At 45.3% G+C, this 12,913-nt stretch overlaps 1 protein-coding gene across 5 annotated transcripts in view; it reads left to right on the forward strand.

Annotated features, from left to right (window-relative positions):
• Positions 1–6,666: 6,666 nt before the first annotated feature.
• The window catches only part of AFF2 (ALF transcription elongation factor 2), a 332,307-nt gene continuing 326,060 nt past the window's right edge, over positions 6,667–12,913 (forward strand). For all 5 annotated transcript variants that reach the window (XM_036401947.1, XM_036401952.1, XM_036401950.1 and 2 more), the window contains exon 1: positions 6,667–6,785. In XM_036401947.1, the coding sequence (XP_036257840.1) occupies positions 6,739–6,785 (47 nt within the window). In that variant the 5' untranslated portion in view covers positions 6,667–6,738. The remainder of the gene's footprint in view (positions 6,786–12,913) is intronic.

Raw genomic sequence — 12,913 nt, forward strand, 5'->3', positions numbered from 1 at the left:
ATGTAGATAGTATTTGCACTTTTTAGTGTTTTGTATTTATCATCAAATTCCTTTGTTTGGTATTAAACATCTAGACAAATACCCAAGCTGTTGCTTGAATTATGTTGGTCCCTCATGGTTAATCCTGAGCAGCCACAGGATCTGCTCTGAATATGTTTGTAAGAGATACCATGTTCTAATGTTAGTATAAGACAGGAAAGTCTTATTTTCCTAACATAGGGTGACCAGAAAATTGAGGTTGAAAAGAATGAACATAACAGAGTGATCTTATCAGAATAAAAGAAGAAAGGGGAAAAGAGAAAGGAAACAAAATCAGATTTGTTGTCTCATATTCCACCTCTGTGCTAATGCCCTGTGCCATATATTATTCTTTTTGTTTCTTCCATAAAAATGAAGCTTTGCCTAGTGTTACATTTCTGTAAAGTGCATTAGAGAGTATCATCATAAAAATCACTGAAGACAAGACAGTACTTCAGCTTATGTATAGACATCATTGCTGTAAAGTGCTTCTGCCTTTTGAAAGCAACATGGCAGAAAGAAGGAAACTTGATGTGAAAAGCCTTTTTACCATGTTTTTGCGCTTCCATTTTCTGGCTGTGTTTGTGTTTCAAAGGTGGTTTGGTAGTTTTGTTTTACACTGTGTGTGACCTTTAGTTCCACTCATAGGGAACATACGGTTGTGCAATTGGTTCAAGCTACTACAGGGATTGTATCTGTGTGCCAGGCTAGGAGAAGGTGAGAGCTATGCTAAAGCTCTAAGCAATTGGCTTGGTTAAAGGGAAGGATTGCAACACATGGTCAAGTCTTCAACTACTCCCTATGACCTTTTGTTCACAATCAGCTGGTAAGCATGGCAAAGTTTTGTTCCTTAAATCTTAGAAGAAGATCACCAGCTGCTTTAAATCCTGCAAAACACAGCATTGGTCATAAACATCAAAACAAGAAAAAAATAAGCGAAAGGGATGGGGGATGGATGGCAGAGAAAGATCTAACTGTGATGATTCTAATTAATTAATGAAATGTCTATTCAAAAGTCAAGTTGGTTTTGATATTTTTTCTCATAAAGCCGCTGTACTTTTGGCCAGTGGTGCCCTCCAAATTCCTAGTTCTGTAATTCGCCCTTTTGCTTTTCACAGCTGATTTGCATCTGCATTCTAGTAGATGGTTTTGGTCATTTGTTTGAAGTTACTTTATTGCAGCATTTGACTACAGTCTCTGTCTTGCCTGATTTTGAAAGTTTAGACTATCCTGACAGTGTTTTAAGAGCTGCCTGGCTAATGTGCTGTTTGACAGCAATAAATAGGAACCTTATTGCTGTTGCCTTTTTTCCTCTTCACATTTCTGACAGTGGCAAAACATCGAGTGGAGCTGTGCCTTGGTCAGAAAGGGTTACACAGTGTCACAGTCTAAGCACCTCAACACTTCTAGCACGACTGCTGAGTTATCAATGTGCATCTCTTGAAAGCTTTAGTTTGCAACCTGTTGCAGGGAGGATTTTCTCACCACCTGAGTGGCATTCCTGGGGCTTTTGGTGGCAAATGGTTGAGAAACAGAGAGGTAACAAAACAGAGAATTGAAAACCCCAATGGCCAATTCTCATCTAATCATTGTGGGACCTTCTAATATCCACTGTGAGCCTTATAGGATCTGAGTGTGGTGAAACTCAGTGTGTCCTGGCAGATGGCTGTGGACACATCCTACCATAAGATATGTAAGAGCTTGCCATTATGAACTCCACTCTAACAAAAATCTCATAATGCCATGTTTCCTAAAGGAGTCTGGAGAAACTTACTGAAGGAAGGATTATTCAACAGGACATGAAAACATTCCCCCTACTTACAGTAAGAATACATTGTCAATATATTTCTAGAAGTGATTATTGTTTTAAATTTATCTTATTTCATAAAATAGGAGTAGCAACTCTAATAAGAATAGTTCTGCACAGTTAAATGAATTGCTCAGGCATCATGGAGTTGATAATTACAATTAAGATGGTAAGAAAATAGAGATTGCCTATACATACACCCTTGAAATTGAGTAACAACATCCTTTCAGTAACTAAAATCCTTATGTACTTCTGAAGAGGAAATTTAGCCATAGAGGCATGATGGGTTCCTACTTTATGAATGCACATCTCAATGGTGGGGTTTTTTTGTGATATAGCAGTTTTAGGATATGTAAGATTTATGTGAACTCCTGCCTGTTCTCACAGAGTTGAGCTAAATGTTCTTGTGCCTACCTTCAAACAGATGCTAATATTAACTTAATTTTCAATGTATTAATGTAATCTGTGTGCTTTATCTAAGGTGTAAGTTTGTTCTCTATACATGTTTAGTTCTGTATGAATGAGGCACAGAAAGAAAAATCAATCATTGCTTCACAGAGAAATATGAACTCTGTTAGCTTCATTTTTCACACTGTGAAAATGACTTGACCTTCCTTTCCTCAGAAATCCAAATATCTCCAATCTGTATTCATAGCTAGGCACAAATTTTCCATTAACATTTTCTGGATAGAAAACTGTGATTTCATTATTCTTGTTTTGGGGGAAAATAAGCTTTTCTTTGGATAAAATGGAGTGTTCTCAGCGGAAAAGGTTTCTGTGCTGTCTCACAAGGGGTGCAGCTCAGTTAACTTGTGCCTCTGTGGCTGTGGACTGCTGGCCTTGGCCTGTCTCACCTGACCCACCATGGACAGTGTAATCTCTCCTCCTTCAGGAACAGGGACATTGGGGCAGGTGGTGGCAGCTGCACCCTGGCCTTTGGAGCACCACACAGGCCCCTTGTTGCTAGTTCACACTTTCCTCACTGCCTTTGTATGTTCCTTTGCATACAGATTACAAAAGTACTTTGGGTAAGGAGATTATCAAGGGATATAGGTAGGTTTGAAGGAGAAAGGATGAGGCTGGGATGTCCCTTCCCTGCCTCAAACTCTCTTCTCCTCTGTTTGCTGCTGAACCTCATGAAGGAGGTGGGAAGTTTGACTGTTTTGGTGCAAGCCCAGCACCTCCAATAACTTCAGTGTTTTCAGCTTGTACATCCACCCATGCCTCGGCCATAGCAGCCACACCAGAGGGGTCTGGGCATTTGTGCCTTTGCCAGAGGGGCACTCTGGCAGGAGGCAGGACTCCTTCTCCTCTAACCCCAAGTGGGGACAACCACCCAAGCCACCCACGAGGAGCATCTCGCCGCGAAGCCGCCTCTGGGCTGGTCGAGCAGGCCGGGCAGGGCGGCTGGCACAGGCGGGGCTGGGCGGGATGGGGCAGCAGGGCCGGGTGCAATGGCAGCGGGGCAGCAGGGCTGGGGCAGCAGGGCTGGGTGTGATGGCAACGGGGCTGGGCAGGCTGGGGCAGCAGGGCCGGGTGCGATGGCAGCGGGGCTGGGCAGGCTGGGGCAGCAGGGCCGGGTGCGATGGCAGCGGGGCAGAGCAGGGCTGGGGCAGCAGGGCCGGTGCGATGGCAGCGGGGCTGGGCAGGCTGGGGCAGCAGGGCCGGGTGCGATGGCAGTTGGGCTGGGCAGGCTGGGGCAGCAGGGCCGGTGCGATGGCAGCGGGGCTGGGGCAGCAGGGCCGGTGCGATGGCAGCGGGGTTGGGCAGGCTGGGGCAGCAGGGCCGGTGCGATGCCAGCAGGGCTGGGCGGGATGGGGCAGCAGGGCCGGGTGCGATGGCAGCAGGGGCTGGGCGGGATGGGGCAGCAGGGCCGGTGCGATGGCAGCGGGGCTGGGCAGGCTGGGGCAGCAGGGCCGGGTGCGATGGCAGCGGAGCTGGGCAGGCTGGGGCAGCAGGGCCGGTGCGATGGCCGCGGGGCTGGGCAGGCTGGGGCAGCAGGGCTGGGGCAGCAGGGCCGGTGCGATGGCAGCGGGGCTGGGCGGGATGGGGCAGCAGGGCCGGTGCGATGGCAGCGGGGCTGGGCAGGCTGGGGCAGCAGGGCCGGTGCGATGGCAGCGGGGCTCCCGCCTGCAGCCTCGGCGGCAAAAGCAGAGCCTGACCGTGCTGAGCCAGCACTCCCCTTTGTGGCAGGCTGCGGGGCCGGGCCGCAGAGCACAGGGCCAGGAGGCCTTGCTGATCTTATTATCCCCGTTCTGAGCTGTTGCAGGTGCTGGGAACCGCAGTTGTATTTTCCACTATAACTGTAAAAGAGGTCACGCCGAGGGCAGCTGAATTTTCTATTCCTGGCAGTTCGGGTAAATGAACCCTTGGCTGTGTGGAGCCAGAGCTGGGGCAGCCTCGTGCTTGTGTTTGCCCCTGAGGTGGGGCCTTGCAGAGGGTTCTGGATCCCTGTGCCAGCAGCTGGGCACTGAGGGAGCGGCTACACCCGACATGTCCCCAGCCCTTTGCTCCTGCAGGCCAGGTCTGAGTGAGCAGGTTCATGCTCCACTGCTGTGTGTCCAGGCCAAGTGTGGCTGCTGTGTTCCTGGGGACAGGGCTGGGCATGGCCCTGTCCCTGCACCCCTGTGGGAGCAGATGTGTGTCAGGCACAGGGCTCCAGTGGAGCATGGGCTGAGTGTCCCCAGTGGTGACACTCAGGTGCATCCTTGAGGGTTTGAAGCTGACTGCAGAAAGCTATTTGAAACTGACAGTGTAAAGCTGCTTCATTCACAAACTTTATCACAGACCTGAGGGCACAGGGTGCTTGGGGAGCTCCAAGTGCCAAAGAGGCAACTTCTGAGGAGATCCATTACCTCTGCTATTGCTTGTCATGGGGACAGCAGGTTTGCTTGGTGATGAAGGATCTCTCACCCCTTTGCTGGAACGAGCTCTGAAAGCCTTTTCAGGATCTGTTCTATCTTTTGCTAGTTTCTGAAGAATTGAAAAGGGTTTGCTTTAAGAAAGTGAAGGTGCTCATAACGGCAAAGTGATTTTTCTTTCTGTTGGGTAAGAGCCCTTTCTCTTTTGCAGGCTGCTTTGGTGCAGGGTGGCCAGCTGGCAGCCAAAAGACCCTCTGAGAAAACAGAAGCAGAACTGTCTCCTTCTGTAAGTCCCACTGCTTTTAGTAAGTTGTTTGAGTTTAATGGTTGAAGTTGAATGCCCTGAAAATAGGCAAGATATTGAATGTAAGTGGTTAGGTGACAGACTAGGCTTTTAGTTTTATTAATAGTAATTGTTTTTTAAAAAACCGCTCTGTACCTGCATCTGGAGAAATGTGAAATTTTGAAAGTGTGGCTCCACCTCCCATGTCGGTCTAAGGTATTCAAATTAGGATTTTGAATGGGGCCATTAAAACCAACAATGCTGCTAAAATGAGTGAACAGAGGGGCCCAACTCATGATATTTTAAAGCTTGAGGGCCAGAGTAGTGTGTTTGAGTCAGTGGTGAAAACAGATGCAAGAAAGGGAATGCTGTGTGCACCTGATGTTCCTGCCAGAGGGTAAACTGGAGCCTTGTCTGTGGTGGCAGAGCTGGCTGCTGTGACCGGCTGTGTTGAGTCTCCTGGGGCTGGCACACAGCTGTGGAGACAGGAGCTCACCGAAATAAGGGTCATTTCAAACTTCACCAAGTCCTCAAGACTTGCTGGCATGCAGGGACGTTCTGTGATTGGTTCTGTGGAAGACTGAAGTAAAAATGAAGATGGCTTTGGTCTTGTCTTTGCAAAACCAATGTATGCACTTGTTTGCTCAGTGGGTGTATATATATTTGAAGTATTATAAATATAAAATGGATGTGAAAAGTCATAAGGCACTGGTTACTGTTAAGAAGGCAATTCAGATAAGAAAGTGTGAATCTGGGTAGAGAATAATTTCATTTAGGGGATGGAGGGAGCAATGGGCTCCTTTCTGCTTGTGTGTAGGGGCAGCCTGGGATTTGTGTTTGGCTTCTCCCTGAGATTGGTGGGGGAGTGGGGTGGGTTCTATAGGGAGCTCTGGGATGCCCCTGACAATGTCCTGACTAATGCCCGTAAGTGAGCAGTGCCACTCCCCATCGCAAGGCCAGAAGGAAGGGTCATCATCCCAGTGGGAGAGCAGGGTGCTGCCCTGGATCCAGACCTCACGGGGCTCGGGAGGGCCTTTTTCATCCCGCCTTCCTGGGCTGCCCCAGCCTGAGTCTGCTCTGACCCTTGCCTGCCATCCTGCATCTCGCAGTGCAGCTGACCCGGAGCTCTGGCCTTGCCATGTCCGTGCAGGCAGGTTTGTCCATACTGCCAGCAGGAGCTGGCTTTGCCAATTAAATGATAGGATTATAGATGCCTGGTTTTGTGTGTGTATGTTTGGGGTTTTTTTGCTTTTTTTTTTTTTTTTTAAATTCTCTCCCCTATTCCCCCTTCTCTGTCCCCCTTTCCGACCCCAGCCAGGCCTCCCTAGGTCTCCCGCAGGCGCGAAGCCGCTCCGCTCCCCGCATCCCCGCAGTTCCTCCTTCCAGCTAAACTTCCCCGCGCTCCCGGCGGGGGCTCGCGGCTCCGCCGGATCCCGGCGGTGCTGCCGCGGCGGCTCCATGCCGCGGCTTCGGGCCGCCCCGGCTCCTCCCCTCGCGGTGTGCGAGGCAGCCTGCCCGCCCGTCTGTGTGTGTGTGCGCCGGGCCGCCGCCGCCGCTGCGCTGCCTCTCCCAGCCGGGCACAGCCGCGCCGCGCTGCTGGCGGCGGCGGCGGCGCTCCGCCACCCCGGGCGGCTCCGCGCGGCCCCGCGGCGGCCGCCGCTCCCCGCGGCGCCGCTGCCCATGCGGGCCGGCCAGCGATAGCCGCGCCGGCTCGGCTCTGCGGGGCAGGGAGGGGGCACCACTTCTCTGAGTCTCCCCACCACATCGTTATGGACCTATTCGACTTTTTCAGGGACTGGGACTTAGAGCAGCAGTGGTAGGTTTTTTTGGGTGGTGGGTTTTTGGTTTTGTTTTTTTTTTTTTTTGGTTTTGGTTTCTCCCCCTCCCGCACCACCTCCCCTCCCCGTCTCTCCACCCCTCTCCTTCTTCCAGCTGCCTCCTTCCTACCCTTCCCTGCTCGCTCCCCCGGTGCCGTAGCCTTTGTTGAGGGGCGCAGCACCCGGTGCCAGCGGGGAGCGGGTCCGCGCTGCGCCCGCGGGCAGCGGGGCCGGCCGGGGCAGCCGGTGCCGGCCGGCTCCAGCCACGCTCCGCGGCCCCGGCAGGGGAGCAGCGCTCGGAGCGCGGCGGCGGGGGGCGAAGTTGGCCCGCAGGGCAGCGCCGAGAGGTGCCGGGTGCCGGCTGCGATCAGCGGTGGCAGCCTCCTCCCGAGCAGGGGCGGCGATGTTCCCCGGGATCGCGGCTTTGCTAATGTTGTGTTTACTGCTGTCACTGACAATGTTCCTTTCACGGGGAGAACCGCAACTGTAGTTTCGCTGTGTGGCACAGTTCGGCTGTAGCTCTGATCGGTGTGGGGGCTTCTGTTGCTGGTTTTGCTGGTTTCCTATTCTAGATGAAACGTTATTGAAGTTAGTTTTGGAAGTGGCAAGATCAGTACCCGTGATATAATAACAGGTCTTTTTTTTCCTGCCCGTCTCTGCATCATTTTTCTTTTATTTCTATTTATTTTAAGAATGGAATTTTAGGTTTATATTGCTCTGTAAATAGGTGCACACCTTAAAAAGATCGGTGCATCTGTTTAAGTGCATTGTAACTTGTTATCAAAGTGAACGTTAAGGAATTTTTGATGGGTGACAAGTAGCTGGGAAAGTTAGAATTTGGGTAGGTACTTAGTCACTTCTGTGGCTGGTTAATGAGATTATGCTTATTCTTTGGCTGGTTTTATTGGTTCTTTCTTTACTTTTCAATTTAGCGAATATAATTCCTTAACTATGCATGGGGAAATTCAGACGTTGAGTACTGCTTTGTTAAATGCTTTTAGGCTGGAGTGCAGTTTGCCAAGGAAGAAAGACTAAAATACTGTATTTTGTGATCCTAATCTCTAAATGCCACACAGACTATATATGTGTATGTATGTGCATTTGGACCTCGTGTTTTGCAGAGGGTTTACTTTACTTTGTTGATAATATAAAGGTATGTCTAGGAAAAAGGTAATATATCTTGTTAATAACTATCATTTTGCCAAACAGGGTCTAACAGCTATACTTGCAAATCCATAGTAATCAGAACCAAATACCTGTCACGTTCCATTTTACAGCAATTGGGAGTAATTCCTCACAACCATAAATTACACTATATCAATATTAATCTGTAAGCAGGCGTTTTGGATCATGTGCATGTTTTATCAGCTCTGCATAATCCATTGTATTACATCTTTTTAATAATCATGCTGTTGTTATTTAAAAGTAATAATCACAATAAAATTAGTGCTCAATTAAATATTATGCTTCTACTACGCTATCTTTACTCTGCTACACTAATTTATTTTGCAGACAACTGATAACCACCGTATTACCACTCAAATAATATTTGCATACAATTTGCCTAATTTATAATGTGGGTAACATTAATTTAATAGAAGCTGTTACAACCCAATATGTGGGTGTAGTTCAAATACTAAGCATTTATAGGTATTGAGTTTTAGTGTTTGCTTAATAACTTACTTTCATTTGACCATGGTTTTATGTGGATTTAGAGATGTGCATCAGAAAGAAGGGAACTCTCGTGCCTCGGTTTTTCCATAAAATATGAATATATTGCCTCTCATTCTAAAATTCTATTTGCTGTTTTTTGTACTGTGAAAAGTGTTGTTTTTAGTGGTTTTAGGGTTCACGATGAGAGAACATTTTTACTTTGACTGTTTCAAACAGTTTGATATCTGCTCAAACTCTCTATGTGGCACAGGCGTTCACACATACTTACTGCAGAGATCAAGTTGCATTTAGCTTTTAGCAATCCAATTAGTACATGTAAGTGCATATATAATATGTGGGTACATAATCTACATGTCTACACAAATGTGACATGTATTTTATTATACATGTAAATATGTTTGTCTCTGACAAGTAGTTGTATAGCTTACAGAGAGTTAAATTTAGCTCCTCTGTCCACAAACACGTGTATGTATGTAATGTGTTATACATACATTGTCTCCACACACCCAGGAATATGCATGCACATCCATCAAGCTTTATTAATTTTGTCTCTGTATCCAATATGGTGTGGTTGCTTTGTAATATTTGCAAATAAGTACGTATAACATGATGTGTGAATTGCTACTTCTTATTTCGAAGCTGCCCTCCTTCTGCCTGTGAGCTGGCCTTTGTGAAACGTGTTTCACAAGCATTTATCAGGCAATTAGGGACCCTCTTCTGCATTCCTTGCAAACCCAAAACTTCTCCTAATCTGTGCTGCAATCACCAAGAAGGCAAGCTCAGGCCTACTGTGTGTGTGGGTGTTTGTATTATCTGTATGCAAAGTACAACAGAAACATCGTTAGCCTGAGAAATATATTAAAAAATATATTTATAGCTTGAGCAGAATTTTTTTTTTTAATCTGATGAAAAGATGTTAAGGTAAACTTTCTTTGCCTTGCCTTTATACCAGGAAATGACTTTGTGAAAGTTACTCGTTGATGGGAAAATATAGTTAATTTCCCCCCACCTCCAATGGAGGTACATTTTTGTGTCACTTCTTGAAACATATTTTCTCAAGAGCTGTGATTGTTACAGTGTGCATTGCCACTGCACATGTGCTGAAATTCTCACCTGGCCTTCCAGATGATTAGTCGGAGCTTTGTCTTGATGACACAAACTGCAGAATCAGCCCTTTAGTTTCCCATATTAGGAGAGATCACAGTAGTACAAGAATGAGATGTTTCATTGACTCTTCATTGTGAATGTGATTAGGAAGGTAGCTGAGAGTTGATGTCGGGTTTTTGTTAACGCTGGGGTAAAATGTGTAAAACGAGGCCACAAATATCCTTGTGGATGTTTTGCCAGACTTGAAAAATACCCAAAACAATTTAGGTAAATGTAAACTCAGGATGAGATGAAAGGGCCAAAGCTGAAGTCTGCTATGATTCCTGGATGAATAAGAAGCGTTCACCTGGGCTTGCATTTAATATGAGCCATTCTATGAGGGAGAAAGAAAGGGAGATGGATATAATGAAAAGCTTGAATGCCTGTGTGCACCAAGGGGACCACTTGCTGTTAAAAATCAAATTTCATCTTTTAAATCACTTTCCATGCTTGTCTGTGGTAACCAAGTAAATGAAATCTTGCTGTGGCCTGGGACCATGTGGCTAGATTTGAACCTGCTTATGGAGCAAGGTGGTGTCATTAATCAGCAGCTGGGAAACAACAAAACCCAACAAAGACCCAACCACCCTGGAATATATACTCCTCACTAGCACAAACAAAGGCAGAAAAATTCTTGGTTTATGTTACATTGATTGTCATAGGTATTAATATTTTTAAGCCATCCAATCTTTAAAAAAGTGGAAGTTGAGAAAATACTTAGCAGAAAAATGCATATTGAGGTATGTAAATCAAAACCTGGCAAGGTAAAATAAGATGAGCAGGTATCAGTGTCATCTTAGCCTGTGTGGTTGCAAGGAGGAAGACTTAGCCCTGCAGAGAAACAAACCTCTTGTTTTTTTCCTATTTTATATTATGTATCACAAGTAGCCTAATTACAGCAAAACCAGCAAACTGCCAGTTATACAGGAAGAGGCTTAAACTCACTAAACTGTTATATAAATAGAAAGTTCAAAGGTCTGTTTGTGGCTGACAGAGCTGAGAACAGGCCATCTGTGGGCCAGGTTCCTCTCCTGTGTGAATGGAGAAACACACTGCATGCCACAGCAGTGCACTCTTTCAGCATAGTCCTCAACCTGGAGGGGGTGATCCTGCTCTCCAGACAAAGGTGAACTGTTTCAGTTCCAGCCCTGGCTATTTCCCCCTCTTCACCCACCCTCCTGCTTCCCTCTCTGCCTTGTGCCCCTGCAGAAGACCTTCTCAGTTACTATTCTTTCACCAGGGATTATAATAACTCACTAAATGAAAAATCTTCTAAACGTGGAAACTGTGTTGTGTTTCTGATGGGAATGTGTGAAATAGAGTAGATAAGCTCTTTGGGAGTTAGATTTATTTTTTTTTTTTAATTTTCATTTTAATGGGGTGATGGTGAGAGCATTAGTGTAGGAAAATGTCACATTTTGAATGGATTCTGAAAGATTTTTCTCCCTGTCCCTTTCTTTTCCCTAAGAAATATTACAGTTGAATTGCAGTTACTTTTTGGATTTGTATTACAGACATCCACGAGTAATTATTTAAGAATGTTTCATTTTGAATTTACTTTGAAAGTGTAAATGGATAGATTTACACCAGTGGCCACTGGTGGGTGTGTGAGGGGGATTAGATGCTGTCAAAACAAGCAGCTGAAGACCAAAAATAGTCTTGGGCCAAAACCTGTACTTGAAGTACATCCTGATTTAGTAATTCTTCCCTGGCTGATATTGAACTTCATGGAGTGTAAATCTTGAAAGAATTTGGCTGTTTGCAAACATTAAGCTCACATCTATCCTATGAGGCAAAATTACTATCAGTTTGACATCATTTGAATTGTTTTCCTAATGATTCATTCAAGAATTTAATGCCTTTTAAAATACACAAATTGGGATGGAGAGTAGATACTTCAGGTACTGTTCAACTATTCTGAAGCCAGGCAGAATTTGAGAGCATTTAAGCAGTTTGTACATGAATGCCAATTATATTGTTTGGGGTTTTCTTCTTAGTAAAAGACGGTACTATGATGCAGGTCCTTCAGTAAAGCAAAATTATTCCTTTTGTCTGACAAGAGTACTTCTGCAACCTGGAATTTTCTAAATAATTTAGAGTGGCAAATGTGATATTCTGCAAATGATTAACTTAAATATACTAAATGATCTTTGAGAAAATGGATGGACACTGCTGGTCTTCTTACGCTTCTTAGGACTGTGACAATATGTCCTTTTTGGAAGGAGTGTTGTGATGCTTTTTGTATTATGAGGTCCAAATTCAGTTTTTATCTAGATAAATAAAAATGCCCAGTATGGTGATATGGAAATTGTGCTAAACTTAGAAAAAGCACATGGGCCTTAATTTAGCAGAGCCCATAGACAGGTATGGGGTTTTAAGCCCATGAGAGACATATTAAAACAACTCTGATTTCAAGTTAGGTTTCACCAGACTGGGTTCTTGATCACTCCCAAAATGCTCAATATGTTTTACTGACTAAACCCCAGCTTTTGATGTATATGATAATGAAAGCAGATGTTATTTTTGCCTGTAGAGTACCCATCTATTTCCCTGAAATCTACAGCAGCTTTACATGATTTCACCAATAACTGGGCAGTCAGAAAGAAAGAAAATATTAAATCTCATTTAAAAAAAATCTAGAGGTATTGAAAAAAGCATTTTATGTCTTAAACCCATGAAGCATTTAGAATAAGCATCTAAACAGATAGACCCTATCCTATAATTTCCCTGTGCCCTTAGTTTGAGGTAATGAAATTATTTTTGTGTCAAGGACTGGTAGGATTTGGTTCCTGAATGTTTGTTAAATGTATATATAGTCAATAAATGCCATGAAGACCCGTGTCTTCCTCCAGCCTTGGTGTGAGTCATTGGCCAGTGATGCCAGTGAAGGTGCTCCCAGTTGACTTGAGAGGGCCCTTGATTTGCCCATTTTGGCCAAAAGGCAGACTTCTTTAAATGTGGAGCAACTGTCTAATGGCCAGATCAGCAAGGCTCCCTGCGCATGCCTAATACTATGCATGTGGAAAAACTCCTCAGAGCCCAATTCTGAACCTGTCCAATTCAAATTTACTGCCTTTCTTTTACAGAAAGAGAAGAAAAATGGAGGGGAAAGCTTGAATCTTTTCTCTTGATTACAGTTAGCAGAATGGATTTTCTAAAGCCATCAAACATCTATTAACACTGAAAACTGAAAATGTGCCACAATTCTGGGTTTTGCAATGTTGCAAATTCTTTCTTAAGCATTGAAAAAGAAGGTTGTAAATCAAGTAAGATGTCAAGTTAGTGTAACCTTCCATAATATAACATG

This window comes from Molothrus ater, chromosome 14, assembly GCF_012460135.2.
Source record: "Molothrus ater isolate BHLD 08-10-18 breed brown headed cowbird chromosome 14, BPBGC_Mater_1.1, whole genome shotgun sequence".
NCBI classification, from domain to species: Eukaryota; Metazoa; Chordata; class Aves; order Passeriformes; family Icteridae; genus Molothrus; species Molothrus ater.